Genomic DNA, 17,662 nt, shown 5'->3' on the forward strand with positions numbered 1-17,662 from the left:
ATATTAATCCCTTGTTGGATGTAGAGTTCGCAAATTTTTTCTTCTATTATTCACTCCAAGAAGTAGGACTGGTCAAAGACTTTATGAAGAAGACCCCAAAAGCACAAGCAACAAAAGAAAAAAATAAACAAATGGTATTATATCAAACTAAAAATCTTCTGCACAGCAAAGGGAATGATCAATAGAGCAGAAAGTCAATCTATTTTAGTTCAAAATCAGCTCTACTGAGGTGTAATTTACATCAAATAAAATACATCCATTTTAAGTGTACATTTCAAAAAGTTTCAACAACCGTGTCTACCTGTGTGAACTACCACAGTCAAGATATGAAATACGGGAATCACAGACTCACGTAGCCAGTGATCTGAATTCTGTCCTTATAGATTAGTTTGCTTTTCCCAGAGAGTCAAATAAATGGAATCTTACAGTGTGCACTCTTATGTCTGGCTTCTTTTGCTCAGCACAAAGTGTTTTGAAATTCTTCTGTGTTGTAGAGTGTATCAGTAATTTATGTTTTCCTTACTGAGTAGTATTCTATTGTAGATCACAATTTGTTTATGCCTTCTACAGCTGATGAACATTTTGACTGTAACTAGTTTTCTGGCCATTATGCACAAAGCAGCTATGAATACTGATGTACACATCTTTGGGTGAGACACATGTTTCAGATGATAATTGTGGGCTCAACTTTATAAAAAACTTTCAAACAGTTTTCCAAAGTGGTTGTATCATTTTACATTCCCACGAGCACTACGTGAGTGTTCCAGTTGCTCATATTCTCACCAACACTTGGTAGTAATAGTTTTTATTTTAGCCATTTGAAGAAGTATATATTAATATTACATTGTAGTTTTAATTTGCATTGCTCTGATGACTGATGAGGTTGAGCATCTCGAAACTTGTCCTTGGAACACAGCCACCATGTTGTGAGAAAGCCTGGACTGTATGGAGAGGCCACGGGTAGGTGTTCCAGCTGACAGTCCCAGCTAAGGTCCCAACACTCAGCATCAACCACCAGACATGTGATTAAACAGATGGTCTGCAGCCTACAGATGGTCCAGCTCCAGCCTCCTAGCCAAGGTGACATCACATGGAGCAGAGATGAGCTGTCCAAACCAAGCCTTGCCCAAACTGAAGATGAGTAAAATAAATACAGTTGTTATTTAAAGCCACTAAGTTTTGGGGTGATTTGTTGCACAGCAATACATAACTGGAACAGATTTTGGTTATTATGATTGTAGTTTTCTTTTTAAAAAAATGTATTCTAGTAGTATTGATTTGATCAACATATCTCAGTGTTGAACCCCTTAAATATGTATAATCAATTTTGATTCAATAAAAATCTAAAATAATAAAATTTTTGCTAGTCTCATAAAATGGGTTGGAAACTGTTCCTTTTCTGTTTTCTGTATAATTTGTGTAAAATTATTTCAAATCTTTCTATACATAGATCAAAACATCACATTGTATAACATCAATATACACAATTATTATTAGTCAACTAAAAGTAATAAATAAATGGTGAATTTATTTACATAAGAATTTTTTAAACTTAATTGTTCCTTAAATAATTGAGAGAATTAAACAGTGAAACCACCTAAGCATGAATTTTTCTTTCTGGTTAGGTGTTGATATTAATTTCATTAGTATAAAAATATTCAGTTTTCTGTTTTATGTTGTATCAAGTTTTCTAAGTTGTATTTTTCAAGAAAATTATCATATTTGTTAGTATACATATTTTTAAAATGTTCTCATATTATTCTTTTAATGCCTGTAAAATCTATAGTAATAATCCACATTCCATTTCTGCTATTTGAACCTCTGTTCTCTCTCTCTCTCTCTCTCTCTTTTTTTATTTTTGAGCGATCTGGAGAAGGGTTAATCAATTTTGCTGATTTTTTTCAGAAGGCCAACTTCAGCTTTGTTACTTTTCCCCATTGTTTTTACCTTTCTACTTACTTAGAGTTTACTTTGCTGTTTTTCTTCCAGCTCTTTAAGTGAGAACTTTATCTCATTCACTTTACACCTTTTCCTTCAAATACAAGCATTTTAAAGCAATAAATTTTCCTCTAAGCACAACTTTAGCTGCATCCTCCAAATTTTGATGTTATATTTTCATTATAATTCTTCTCAAAATATTTTCTAATGCCCCTTAGATTTATTCTTTGACTCATAGACTATTTCTTTTTGCATTGGTTAATTGTCAAATATTTTGATTTTTTCAATTTATTGGTGTTATTGATTTATAATTTAATTCTGCCAAAGTTGAAGGTAATATTGTGTATGATTACGTTCCTTTTAATTTGTTAAAATGTATTTTATGTACAGGACATAGTCTATCATGGTGACTTTAAAAGAACATGCATTTCATTGGTGGTTGGGTGTGGTGTTTCTTAGATATCAATTAGGTCAAGAAAATGTTATCCAATATTTTTTATCTTTATTGATCATTTTTACCTAGTTGTATCACTTTATGTGAAAAGAATGTTGAAATGTCTAGCTATAATTGTGTAATTGCCTATTTCTCTCTTCAATTCATATAATTTTTGATTCATGTATTTTGAAGCTCTTTTACAAGATGCAAACACATTTATTATTATGTCTACAAATGAATTAGCCATATTATTATTATGAAATATCTCTTTATCTCTAGTAATACTCTTCATCTTGAGTTCTATTTTATATGATTTTAACATAATTACTCCAGCCTTTTTATGCTTACTGTGTGTTCTACCTTTTCCAGCCATTGACTTTCAAACTACATGTCTCTCTATATAAAGTATATCTCTTGAAGAAGTCATAAGAGCTTATTTTTTATTGATTCTGACAAATTCTGCATCTCAATTGGAGTCTATTAACTATTAATGTAATTATTGATTTGATTAGATCTATCATTTTACTAGTTTTTCCTACTCATCCCATCTGCTTTTCATTTCACTGACCCTTTTTTCCTACCTTTTTTACCTATAATTTTTGTTTCAAACAGTTACATACACTTCAAATAATTGAAGAAAAAATTAGGAAGAATTTAAGAAAAAAGTTGTTTTTACAACTTGTCCCATGGTTGAAATTGGAATTAAAAATTCCTTACTCCACCAACCATTCCAAATTCTTATGCCTTCCATCAACAACATGGCTGGTCATGGCCTATTTCCTGGTAGAGTGACCATAAAACTTTATTCCTGAAAATTACAACCATTAGCAGTCCTGCTCCACTGGATTTTGATAGTTTTCTATCGACTTGAATCACAAGATATAACACTAACATGTATCAAAGGAGATATCCTGCATTCCAGACAATACAAGTTCCGTTTGATAACCAGGATGGAGAGTTTGTGTTGCACAGTATTTCAGTGGTCTGTAGTCAATAGTTTGGTTCCTACTAAAGCTGAGCAGCAAGCCAGAAGCTATTTAATTCAAAGTGAAAATATGCAGAGGGTCACGTGGCATTGCTCCACAATTCCAAAGGTCTTCACTGTGATTTAAAGCCTGCCAAAGGCCCCATTCCACATCCTTATATGTCAAACACCATTGGAACTAATTGATAATAAGGCTGAAGTGGTAAAACAGCTTGCATGGCCTCCTAGACATGTTTCTGAGCCTTTTCTTTTTCTGGTCCCCACTCAAAACTGACAATTTTTCAGGTAGCTTAATAAATAAAAATACCACAGAAATACTATCCAAGGGAAATATGATGTGGCTATATAAATATCAGGCAAAATACACTTTAAGAAAATAAGCCAGAAGTAAATAGGAATTTTCATGGTGAAAAGAGGTTAATACAACAGGAAGGTATCATAATATACATTGTAGCTAATACAATTTATTTAAGATGTGTGAAGCACAATTCATTAAACAAAAGGAGAAATGTACAAATCTCAAATTGTATAAGGAGAATGTAGTGCATCTTTTTCAATAGCTAATAGAATATATGAACAAAAATAGTAGGAATATGGAGGCTCTGAAGAACACAATTCACAATTAACAAACTTGACCTAATTCAAATATTTGGAGCTTTAGACCCAATAAAGATAGAATTCACATTACCTTTAAGTACTCGAGATATTTACCAAAATAGACCACATTGTGTTTCATAAAATGTCTCTACAAACTTCAAATATTTGAAAACAGCCAATGTGGTTTTGATTTGTTTTTCTCTGATGATTAGTGATGTTGAGCATTTTTTCAAATACCTGTCAGCCATTCATATGTCCTCCTTTGAAAAATGTCTATTCAGTTTCTTTGCCCATTTTTCAATTGGATTATTTGTTTTTTACTGTGTGGTTGCTCGAGTTCCTTATATATTCTGCATATTAATCCTTTGTCAGATGCATAGTTTGCAAATATTTTCTCCCACTCTGTAGGCTGTCTTTTTGCTCTGTTAATTGTTTCTTTTGCTGTGCAGGAAAGTTTTAGTTTGATAAAATCTCATTTGTTTATTTTTCCTTTTTTTTTGTAAGTAAACATTTATTTCTTACTGCTTCCAAACTACCATCGAAATGACATAATACATGCAAATTAAGAATCAAACTATAGCAACGCTAGCTATGGGACAAGATGCCACCAGTGGATCAGAAATTTAAAAATAAAAAAAGATATGTAGAAGAAAATAAGAAAATGGGATCAAAGTGACTGAGATTGAACAGAGATTACACAACCCAAGACAGGTTGAAGAAAATACCTCCTGCAGGTGAGTTTATCTCACCTCATTGTTACTCCACACTCCAATTGTTTTCTTCTTTACTTCATTAGTTACAGGGTTCACCAACTATTCAATACCCTCCTGTCAGAACTCTTGAAAGTGTGACATGCCTGTCTCCCTCTCTTTCCCAATTATCCAGCACTCAGTTCCACTTAGAAAGACCTCCAAAAGAAACAAACCCGCATGGCTATTCAAAGGGATCACGACAAATGCTGATGTAAACCAATGTAGCACTTCAGATAACCAGACATTTAATGCAAAATCATGATGTGAAAGAGAAGCAAGAGGAACAAATATACTTACTGATACTAGAGGAAACAAAGAAACAAAGATTTTATATATGCATATAATGAAGAGAAAAAAATATCCAAGAACTTCCTTTTGTTGCCTGTGCTTTTGGGGTCTTATTCAGAAAGTCTTTACCCAGTCCTACTTCCTGAAGTGTTTCCCTATGTTTTCTTGAAGGAGTTTTATAGTTTCAGGTCTTATATTTAAGTCTTTAATCCATTTTGAGTTGATTTTGTTACACAGCAAGAGGTACGGGTCTAATTTCATTCTTCCACATATCGATGTCCAGTTTTCCCAGTACCATTTATTAAAGAGGCAGTCTTTTCCCAATGTATGTTTTTGTTGTCTTTGTCAAAGATCAGTTGGTTGTAAGAATGTGGGTTGATTTCTGGGTTCTCTATTCTGTTACATTGGTCTGAGTGTCTGTTTTTATGCCGATACCATGCTGTTTGGGTTACTAATATTTAAAGTTAGTCATTGTAAGTCCTCTGGCTATTTTTCTTTTCTTTTTTTTTTTTTTGCTCAAGATTGCTTTGGCTATTCGGGGTCTTTTGTTTGCATATGAATGTTAGGATTTTTTTTTTCTATTTCTTTGAAGAATATCATTGGTGTTTTGTTGGGGGTTACATTGAATCTGTAGATTGCTTCAGGTAGTATGGACATTTTCACAATGTAAGTTGTTCCAATCCAAGAGTGTGGAATGTCTTTCCATTTTTATGTGTCCTATCTAATTTCTTTCAGCAGTGATTTGTAGTTCTCATTGCTGAGATCCCTTCACCTCCTTGGTTAACTTTATTCCTAGGTATTTTATTTTTTCAGTGACTATTGTAAATGAGCTTGCTTTCTTAATTTCTTTTTCTGCTAGTTTGGTGTTGGAGTATAGGAACACTACTGATTTTTGTGTGTTGATTTTGTATCCTGGAACTTTACTGAAATTGTTTATCAGTTCTAAGGAATTTTTCATAGAGTTTTTAGGTTTTTCTATATATGAGATCATGTCACCTGGAAACAGGGAGAGTTTGGCTTTGTCTTTTCCAATTTGGATGCTCTTTATTTCTTTCTCTTGCCTGATTGCTCAGGTTAGTACTTTTAATACCATGTTAAATAGGAGTGGTGAGAATGAGCATCCTTGTCTTGTTCCTGTTCTTAAGGGAAAAGCTGAAAGCTTTTTCAGGTTGATATTAGTGGTTGTCATATATGGCTTTTACTGTTTTGAGACACTTTCCTTCAATATCTAATTTGTTGAGAGTCTTTATCATGAGGGATGTCGAATTTTATCAAGTGTTTTTTCTGCATCTGTTAAGATAATCATATGGTTTTTGTCTTTGATTTTGTCGATTTGGTACATCACACTTATCAACTTGCATATGTTGAATCATCCTTGTCTCCATGGGATGAATCCCACTTGATCATGGTGTATAATTTTTTTGATATTTTGCTGTATTCCATTTGCTAATATTTTGTTGAAAATTTTTGCATCTGTAGTCACCAAATATATTGGCCTAAAGTTTTCTTTTTGGTATCAGGTTAATACCGACCTTGTAGAATGAGTTTGGGAGAATGTCTTCTGTTTCCAATTTTTTGAAACAGTTTCAAGAGAACTGGTATTAACTCCTCTGTAAATGTTTGGTAGAATCAGAAGTAAAACCATCTGGTCCTGGGCTCTTCTTTGTTGGGAAGCTGCTGATTATTGCTTCAGTCTTCTTGCTCATTATTTGTCTGTTCATGTTTTCTATTTCTTCTTGATTCAGTCTTGATAGTTTGTATGTGTCCAGAAATTTATGCATTTCCTACAGATTTCATAATAGTCTCTACTGAGGCCTTGTATTTCTGTGGTATCAGTTGTAATGTCTCCTTTTTCATTTCTGATTTTTGATGTTTAGGTCTTATCTCTTCTTTTTTCAGTTAGCTAATGGTTTGTGGAAATTAAATAATATGCTCCTCAATGACATATGGGTTCAAGAGGAAATTAAACAGGAGATCAAAAAATTTCTTGACACTTATGAAAATAAATACATATCATACCCAAAACATGTGGGATATAGCAAAAGCAGTACTATGAGGGAAACTTATTGCAGTGAACACTTACATCAAAAGAATAGAAAGATTTCAAATAAACAACTTAACACAACACCTCAAAGAACTAGAAAACAAGTACAATGCAATCCCAAAATTAGTAGACAGAAACAAATAATTAAGATCAGGGCAGGACTAAATGAAATAGAGACCCATAAAACAACATAAAAGATCACTGAAACAAAAAGTTAGTTTTTTGAGAATATGAAGAAACTAGACATGCCATTAGCTAGGATAACTAAAAAGAGAGAAGACTTTTAAAAAAATTACTCCTATCTAACTGTGCCATTCACCTCAAGCCTCTGGTAATCACCATTCTGCTTTCTCCTTTTATTAAATCTGTATGTCAAAAAGACATCTTCAAGACACTATTCACAATAGTCAAGACATGGAATCAACCTAAGTGTCCATCAATGGACGAATGGTTAAAGAAAATGTGGTATAGATACAATGGAATACTATTCAGCCACAGAAAAGAATGTGATCTTGTCATTTGTGACAACATGGATAAAACTGGAGAATGTTAGGTTAACTGAAATATGCCATGCACAGAAAGACAAATACTACATGATTTCATTCATATGTGAAATCGTCTCAGTTTTTAAAAAAAATATAAAGACAATATGAGGATATTATAGATGACTTTAAGGTAATGAATTTCACAATCTGAGTAAAATAAACAAATGCCTAAAAACTAAAAATGTATTAAATCTAACAGAAGAAGAGAAAATCTGAAAAGTCTGATAGCCACTTAAATATATGGAATTTATCATCAAACTTTCTCAAAATGGAAATATTAAGTTCCAGGTGGCTTTATTGTTGAATTCTTTCAAAAATTTAAGGAAAAAATGACAGTGTTACACAAACTCTTCACCAGAATAGTAACAGAGAAAACAGTCATGACTCTTTGTACGAAGCAAGCACAACCTTAGTACCAAAATTTGTGAAGTACATGACAAAAAAGGAAAATTGAAAACCAATCTCTGTTTCAAAATCCTACAAAAAAATTAGAAAGTTAAATCTGGGAATGTACAAAAAGCATACTACATTGAGCCAAATGGTTTATTGCATGATGAACTGTTAGTTTAACATTTGAAAATCAATTAAGAAATTCATCACATTAACATAAAAGGAGAAAAATAATTTCAAACTTTCAATTGATGCAACAAAAATGTTTAATAAACATCAATATGCATTTGTGATTTAAAAAGCAAAGGAAACTAGGAATTGAAAAGGACATTCTCTTTTTTTGAGTTTTAAAAATTTTTTTATTGACAAACAGTAATTGTATATATTTATGGTTCACAATGTGATGTTTTGAAAAAGGGGACATTCTTGATTTGCTAAAGAACTTATATACAGGAAACATCATACTCAGTGGTGAAATACTGAAAGCTTTATCCTCAGGGACAGAGTCAGGGACATCATCACCACTACTGCTTCTACTCACCATTTATTGGTCATCCCAAGTAGTACTGTGAGGCCAGAGAAAGAAAAAAAAAAATTCATATGTATTGGAAATGAAAAACTAAAACTCTCATTATCAGACAGCCTGACTGTACACTAAAAATTTCCCCCAAATCTACTACTTATTGAATTAATAAAAGAACATAGCAAAGTTGCTGGATACAAAGTTAGTACACAAAAACTAATTGTATTTCTGCATACCAGCCATGAACAAATAGAAAACAAAAAGTTTAAACATTATTTACATTAAAATTTAAAAAGCATAAATTACTAGGAATAAATCTAAGAAAATATGCAAGAACTCCTTACTAAAATTTATAATATATTATTGAAACAAACTTTAAAAGTTATAAATACTTTTGTAAATTATTACAGCCATTATGGAAAACAGTATGCAAGTTTCTCAAATGACTACAGGTAGAACTACCATATAATCTAGCAATTCCACATCTGGGTATATACCCGAAGGGATGAAAATCATCATGTTGAAGGGACACCTGCACCCCCATGTTCATTACAGCTTTATTTACAATAGCCAAGGGATGGCTCCAACCTAAAAGTCCATCAGTGGACGACTGGATAAGGAAAATGTGGTATATATACACAATGGAATACCACTAGCCATAAAAACGAATAAAATTCTGCCATTCACAACAACATGGATGAGTCTGGGGAAAATTATGTTAAGTGAAATAGGCCAGGCACAGAAAGAGAAACACCACATGTCCTCACCCTAAGTGGGATCTAAGAAAGAAAGCAAAGAAAGAGAAAGAAAGAAAAAGACCACAATAAAACATTGAACTTTCAGAAGGAGGAAACAGACCTGTAGTTACCAGAGGTGGGAAAGGAAGGTTAGGGAGAAATTGGGTAAGGACTCATAAGAATAATTACAGTTTGTAAGGATGAACATGCTAATAATATTGATTTGATCATCACATAGTGTACAAAACTACTGATAGTCAACTCTGTATCCCATAAATATGTATAATAAAAATTAATTTTGTAAAAGAATTTTAGTCTTTGTGAGACAATAACCTAGTCTAAATGAATAAATATAATGTTGGGTGGGGGAAGTTATAAATAGATATACCATATTCATGGACTGAAAGATTCAGCATTGCAAGGATATAAATTCTTCACAAATTAGTCTGTTAATGATATCACATTCAAAGTCCCAGCACATCTGTGTGTGTGTAAGTTGACAAACTAATTCTAAATTTTATATAAAAATGCAAAGATCAATGATATCCAAGGCAAACTTGAAAGCAAATAACAGACTTGGAGGACTTACACGGCCATATATTAAGACTTAATATGAAACTATAGTAACCAAAATCATATGGTATTCAGGCAAGAACAGAAAAACTGAACAATGGAATAGAACAGAGTCTAGAAAAAGACTCAAAGATAAGTAATAATCTGAATTATTATCAATATGACACTTCCTTGTAGCAGGGAAACAATGATATTTTTAACAAATCAACAGAGTTAACTGAATATTGAAATGGAAAATAGATGTAATGACTCATCTTATGTGACATATAGAAATTAATTCCAAATGGATCTGTATTTTTTAAGAAATAAAATAATAAAACTTTTAGGTGAAAGCATAGAAGCTTTTCTTCATAAACAAGAAGAATGCAAATGTCTCTTAAACAGGCACAAACAGCATGAGCACAGCAGAAAAATTAATCGGAGTATGTTAAAATTAAAAACTTTTTTTATAAAAATTATTTTAACTTTTACTTGTACATATTTGTGGGGCACAGTGTGTTATTTCAATACATGCTTATTCTGCACAAAGATTTATTTAGGGTAGATAGCATAGTTTTGTATTTCTGTTTACCAAAAGGTACCAATAAGCAAATGGAGAGGGTTATTTGTTTTATTTTTATCGAGTAGTTTGAATTTCTTATATACTTTGGACATTAGCTTCTTATCAGCTGTATGGTTTACATTTATTTTCTCCCAATCTGTGGGTTGTCTCTTCACTCTGTTAATTGTTTCCTTTGCTGTGCAGAAGCTTTTTAGTTTGATGCAACCCTATGTCAACCTTTAAAAAATTAGAAAAAAATATCTTCAAATATGTTTAATTTATTTTGGAATGAGAAAAGAGAATTGTAGCCTGGAATACACAGCCATGGCAAGCCACCAGATGCATCCAGTGAGGGAAGGGTAAGAGAAAGTTTTTATTGCCAAAAGGGAGAGATTCAAGTAAGTTGCTTGGAAACAGAGTTCATTGGTTTTGGAGGCTCAATGCCAGATTTGTTATCAGTTCATTGGTGGAGATGCTGTTACTGGGCAAGTGTTCTTCCAGAGCATTATATCTGAACTACTGCAGTTCTAAAAAATGTCTAGAGATAAACCTTGTCAAAGAAATATGTGCATACGTGCAAAATGTGCAAATCATGCAAAGCAGGAGATGGGTAAAGAACATGACGGGATTTCTTGTGGGGACTTTAGAAAATCCTTGGCAACAGTTCTTATCTCAGACAAGCAAGCGTGAGCTTCCCATCCCCACCCCCCAGCCTCTTTTTGCCTTTCCCTGTCCTATTTTGTCTGGGTCTGACAAAAAATTATTTTATTAAGTTTCACACCTATTTGTCTATTTTTGCTTTGTCACTTGTGCATTTGGAGTCATATCCAGAAAATCATTGCCTAGACCAATGTCATGGTCTTTTTCCTTATGTTTTCTTCGGGTAGTTTTACAGTTTCAGGTACTATATTTAAGTCTTTATCCATTTTGAGTTGTTTTTTTATATGGTATGAGATAGGGGTCCAATTTTATCCTTCTGCATGTGGATATCCAGTTTTCCAAACACCATTTATTGAAGAGACTGTCCTTTCCCCATTGTGGGTTCTTGACACCTTTGTCAAAAATCAATTGACAGTCGATGTGTGGGTTTATTTCTGGGCCCTCTATCCTGTTCCACTTAAATATATACAAATATTATTTGTCAATTAAAAATAAAATTAAAAACCAACAGACTTGAAAATATGTATTACAAAATATATCATATGTTCTAGCAATCTATAAAAATATTTTCAACTTCATTAGGAGTATTTAAATTTAATCTACAATGTGTTACTGCTACACACCTACCACATAACAGAAGTGAAAGAGACCACACCAAGTGCTGGTGGGATAAGGAATAATTAGAATCCCCGTGTATCACTGTTGCCACATATATGACAATCGCTCTGAAAATCTAAAGCTGAACCTATGCAAAACCTAGGACTCCAAAATTCTTTTAGGCATATATCCAACCAAAATGTGTATGTGTATTCCCCAAAAGGCATGTACTAGAATGTTTATGTCACTACTATGTGTAAAATACCTAACTGGAAATCATCTAAATGCCTACCAATACCAGAAAGAATGAATAAGGGTACATCCATCAGTAAAACATTAGCAGCAACGAGAATGAAGGGAACGCAGCTGTGTGTTTCCTGTCTATCTCTCTGTCCTACCCATTCATCCCGCTGCAAGAATCAGGAGTGTTTACTGCAGTTATCCCATGTGTGTACCACCAGGGTGTTGTGTAAGTGTGTGAAGGGGAGGACAACTTGTCTCTTACGTTCTCAGGTCTTCAGATTGAGAGGAACAGGACACAGGGAACTGCATGTGAGGAAATTCATTTTCACATGGACCTCATTTAGATGATACAATCTCGGATATTGACCTGATGTTACAAAAGGATGAGATTCTGAGGCTTGGGGGTGAGTTTATTTTGAATGTGAGAGGAATGTAAATAATTTCTGACGAGAGTGCAGGCTGTGTAAATTAAAGATGGCTAAAAATTCTTTGCTGCTCTTCTTATTGAGAGAGAGAGCTGATTTCCTTTCCTTAGTGACTGGCCTGGCCTTAGTGATTTGTTTGACCTATAGAGGCAGGGAAAGTGATATTCTGGGATTTCCAAAAGCTAAATTCCAAAGCTTATGAAGTCACGCAGCTCTCATTTCTTGGCCCCGTAAAATGTTTTCTCTCGAGGTGCTTGGTTTCAAAACCCTGCGCCGTGCTCTGAGCTGCTCAAGTGATATGGAAAGATGATCAGACCTAGCAAACAAACACAGAATGCAGGACTTATTCAAAAATGGTACTGATACAATTGTCTATCCATAAAAAATTAAAAATGAAGGTAGATCCCCTTTTCTCCAACTACACACAACATAAATTTCAGGTAAATTAAAGATTTAAATGTAGTATTTAAAATTTAAAAAAAATAACTAAGTGAAATTTCCCTGATCTATAGGTAGAAAGGACTTTTGAGTATAAAGGTAATGGAGGAAAAAATCACAAAGCAAAGTATCTGTCAACTTTGATCAGAAACAGTAACTTCTTGAAACTTCTATGCATAATAGAATGACTAAGACAGAAAAACATACAACAAGAATAAAATGTTTTATTTTGTTTTATTGTCTTTAATATCCATTTAAAAAGAAACAAACACCCCAGTGGAAAAAGGACAAATATATTAACAAGACAATTTGAGGAATAATTACCTATGGTTAAAAACCAGATGAAAGAAATGTTCAATCTTACTAGTAACAAAGAAATGCAAGTTTTAAAAAACAATTTGATTATTTTATACCTATTAAATGTTAATGATTAAAACCAACAGTGGTGCTGGGGTGAAGCATCGCGGTTAAGAGGATGAACTCTAGAATCGTACACACCTGGTTGAAATTCCACTCCTTCCATTTAATACTTTCATGACCTTGATCAAGTCATTATCCTCACTGAGCATCAGTTTTCTTATCTGTAAAATGGGAATAACCATCATTCTCACATCCTCAGCTTGTTCTATTACTTGAGGTCATGTAATGAAAGTGCTCAATAAGAATTAGCTAGTATTAATTAAAATACAGGAGATATGAGTAGCTTTTTTCACAGGTGCTATGTATGAGACATTATGGCGTAAGTGCTTTACATAGATTGCCTCATTAAATTGAGAATTTTGGACTTTTTGCGAGGGTTGTTTCATATTATGATTACTCTATTTAGAGAAATCACCAGCAGAAATAGTCATGTTATAACTTATGCTCCTCAATCTTTCTTCAATCAGTTCCACCTAGGGCACAGGACAGGCACTGAATTGTCCAGCACATAGGCAGGAGTTCCCAGGAGACCTGCTAGTCAGGCTGAAGTACACTGCATTCCAGCAACACTCCCAAGACCCACATTTGAGAGTTTAACCCCTGGGAAAGAGATGCCCTCAGTTCCCCCAGGACCCAGGCAGAGCTGGCTGGAGAACAGGCTGCACAACACTGAGGTTGGCTCTAATAAGCACTTTGGGAGATGGTGATCCAGGAGCCTTTATAACCCTAAGAAGTGCTCCTGCCTTCCCAGGCCTGGGGAAGCTGAAATTGAGTCATATACACTAGGTGTTCCTAATAAACTCTGAACTCAATAGACCCCAACTTTACTGACCCTGAGTTAGAAAGGTCCCAGGGAGTTCCTCATTGTGATTTTCCATCCAAAGGAGAGAATTGGAGAAGTTGAAGATGCCTGAAACTGATCTACACCCTGACAGGTGAGGATCTGGAAGGGGTAGGACATGCACACACACACACACACACACACACACACACACACACACACACACACACACATGCACGCACGCACGCACACACACACACCCAAAAAACAGAAAACAAAAAAATCCACCTCTCTTCCCAGCCCAAATACCAGGCAAAAATTTCTAAGTAGGTGAGCTGAGTCTCTGCCTGAGGTCAGATGCCTCTCTATGAACTGAAAAACAAATGGAGGACTGAAATATTTAAAAGAGCTCCTAAGGTCATAGCTTCACCAAGGCCAATATGAGATGGCTTCCTTATGCCAGCTTGCTCTTGCTCTAAATCCTAGAACAGACTAACAGAGTGGCTATTTCCAAGCAGAATCTGATGCCTTTAACCTTTCCCCTCTCTGATAAAAAGTAAATATCAGTGAGATGTGGAACAAGTGTAGGGGTGAAGGTACAGGGGGATTAAAATATTAGTTCCCAGAGCAGATTCAAGTGCAGAGGAGCCAGAAGGGAAGAGGACAGAGATAAAGGAGAGAGGGTGGTACATGGGAGAGGCTGGCCCCCGTCCTATTTGCAGAGGGGACGTGCTAACAGTGGGTGGGAGAGTGGAACTCCACAGACACTCACTGCCCTCTGCCCACATATCCTATGCTCTTAGTTAGAGAAGAGTACAGGACAGGTCTTATGGGTGAGGTCGAATTGTGGGGATTGTGAAGCAAGTGGAAAAGAGGCCATCTTGTCCTTCAAAGTCATTTTCAGCCCCCACACAGATGTTTATAGTGTGTGTGTGTGTGTGTGTGTGTGTGTGTGTGTGTGTGTGTGTGTACATGTGTGTGTTGGGGGATGGGGAAGGGTAGTAATGGAGACCACACATCTCCTTTCCAACTGACAGTCATAAATGACTTTTCTAATCTTGCCATCAAGGCCACGCTAAATTCTCATCTGTTCCCAATAGCCTATGCAAACTTCTCTGGCCAAACTGATCTCTTTTCTCTGGACCCTGTTCTTGCATAAAAGATGCAATTTATACTTGATTGGATCTTGTCTTAACTGTTCTCTAAACATCTCGTGGGTATTTTCTTGCATCCACAATGATATCCAGAGATTCTCATTGGCAATTACCACTTATTCATCTTTCTTTCCGCCCAGCACAATTCTGGTCACACAGATAATATTTGTAAATTTATCTAATAATTAAATACTGACACATGGAAGGGTTTTATCTGTACAGATAACAAGAGCTGCAGGGGATGAGAAAACCAAGCAACGTGAACCAAACTGCTGTTTCAGACTTCCTCCTCCTAGGACTCTCTGAGCCAGAGCAGCAGCCTTTCCTGTTTGGCATCTTCTTGGGCATGTACCTTGTCACCATGGTGGGAAACTTGCTCATCATCTTGGCCATCATCTCTCACCCACACCTCCACACTCCCATGTACTTCTTTCTAGCCAACCTATCATTAATGGATATCTGTTTCACTTCTGCCTCAGTCCCCAAAATGTTGACCAACATTTATACCCAGAGTCAGACCATCTCCTATTCTGGTTGCCTTACACAGCTATATTTCCTCCTTATGTTTGGTGGCCTTGACAACTGCCTCCTGGCTGTGATGGCATATGACCGCTATGTGGCCATCTGCCAGCCCCTCCATTACAGCACAGCTATGAGTCCCCAACTCTGTGCACTAATGCTGGCTACGTGCTGGGTGCTCACCAACTGTCCTGCCCTGATGCATACACTGCTGCTGACCCGTGTGGCTTTCTGTGCCCAGAAGGCCATCCCCCACTTCTACTGTGATCCCAGTGCTCTGCTGAAGCTTGCCTGCTCAGATACCCACATTAATGAGCTGATGATCATTGCCATGGGCTTGATGTTCCTCACCGTTCCCCTCATACTGATCGTCTTCTCCTATCTCTGCATTTCCTGGGCTGTGTTTGGCATCTCATCCCCCGGAGGGCGATGAGATGCCAAACCTTCTCCACCTGTGGTTCTCACCTCACAGTGGTTCTGCTCTTCTATGGGTCTCTTATGGGTGTGTATTTACTGCCCCCATCAATCCATTCTGCAGAGAGGGAAAGTAGGGCTGCCATTCTCTACATGGTGATTATTCCCATGCTAAACCCATTCATCTATAACCTGAGGAACAGAGACATGAAGGAGGCTTTGGGTCAACTTTTTGGCAGTGGGAAAATGTTCTTCTCATCATGACTGTGATGCCTGATCCTGGTGCCCTGATCAATACCTGCCCTTCATCACTACAGTGTTCTACCACTCACAGATTGATGATTGATTTTAAGGGAAGGTTATCAGTTAACTCAGAGGTAGGGATGTAACAAAAATGGCATTTCACTCCTTTATTAAGCTGTGGAGTGAGGTATTCTGCCTCAGCCTCTGTTCGGATCCCAGTGAGGCAACCATCACAAACAGCAGAACACCATCCCCTCACCTCCCCTCTAAAACCAGTTCACTGGGCATAGTGAACAAAGCCATATGGGGTCCAGCTCTGGAGCTGAGCAATTCTACGCCAGTGAGGCAGGCACAGCATAAGGCAAAGGGATAAGAATACGGACATTTATTGAGCATCCACAATGCTCCTCAGTGTTCCTCACATCAGTTCTTTGAGGCAGAATTGTGTTAAATGATTTGCCCAAGGCAGGTAAGTTTGGTAACAATACACTTTTTCTCTCTACTTTACAACATTATGGGGATCATGACAAGGAAGGTCAGAGAGCATAGATAAGGCTAATATTGAATGATAACAATAGGAGATAAAGAATTAAATTAAGGTATATTTTATGGCATTTCTTTACTATTTCACTTCTTTAACTTAAAATCACCCTTTTGTTATCATAATGGATAAGTGAAGAGGAGTCAATACCTGTTGTGTGCCTCCTACGTGCCAATTTTGTACTCAGTACACGATTAATTCTCTGGGTTCTTTAATAAAGTATTTCCTAAAAGACAAAATGATAAATCAAGTGTGCTGAAAATTTTTAGGGCAATAATTTGATGAAAAGCAGTTTGGTGGGAACTGGTGTTATAAGAAGTCACAAATCTTCACAACGGTTATCTTTTTGCAGTGGAATTACAAGTTATTATTTTCTTCTTTATATCTATGTGTTTTGAAACATGTAGATATTTTTTAAACCAGAAAATAATATTTGGGGTTTGGCACAAAAAATGTTCCAATGATTCACAAGGCACCCCAAAGAGATAAAGAAACACCTAAACAGATCTCTTAAGCCTCAAGATTAGGTTCATCCTGGGCCAAGCTTTAAAGAGTAGGACTTTTGGTGTTGAACAGTAGATCTTATTTTAAAGGATGAAGATCAGGCACCTGCTTCCATTGCTATTTGGCCTGTCTTCCTTTCCCCTCTGTCCCTTCTTGAATAGAAGAAATAGGTATAATGAGACAACTAGGGAAACCAGACTAGACCATCCTGGCCTTATACTAGGTTATTTGGCCCTGACCACAGCAATCTACTACTGCAATTTCTAGTACCAAAGCAAAGGTCAGAAAAAGCAAGTTTTGTGTCTGTGAGTAATATCTCTCTTTTTTAGAATTAATTTCCTACCTCTAATATCTCTAACTCTGCCCTCCAAGTA

At 35.7% G+C, this 17,662-nt stretch overlaps 2 protein-coding genes across 2 annotated transcripts in view; one reads left to right on the top strand and one right to left on the bottom strand.

The window, feature by feature from the left end:
* The window catches only part of LOC134365539 (olfactory receptor 1N1-like), a 38,241-nt gene that overhangs the window by 6,003 nt on the left and 14,576 nt on the right, over positions 1-17,662 (bottom strand).
* On the top strand, positions 15,267-16,264 carry LOC134365470 (olfactory receptor 1N2-like). The gene is given in 2 exon segments (XM_063081579.1): positions 15,267-16,013; positions 16,016-16,264. Coding segments are annotated over 2 exon segments (996 nt in total).

The sequence above is a fragment of the Cynocephalus volans genome, chromosome 17, assembly GCF_027409185.1.
Source record: "Cynocephalus volans isolate mCynVol1 chromosome 17, mCynVol1.pri, whole genome shotgun sequence".
Lineage (NCBI taxonomy): Eukaryota > Metazoa > Chordata > Mammalia > Dermoptera > Cynocephalidae > Cynocephalus > Cynocephalus volans.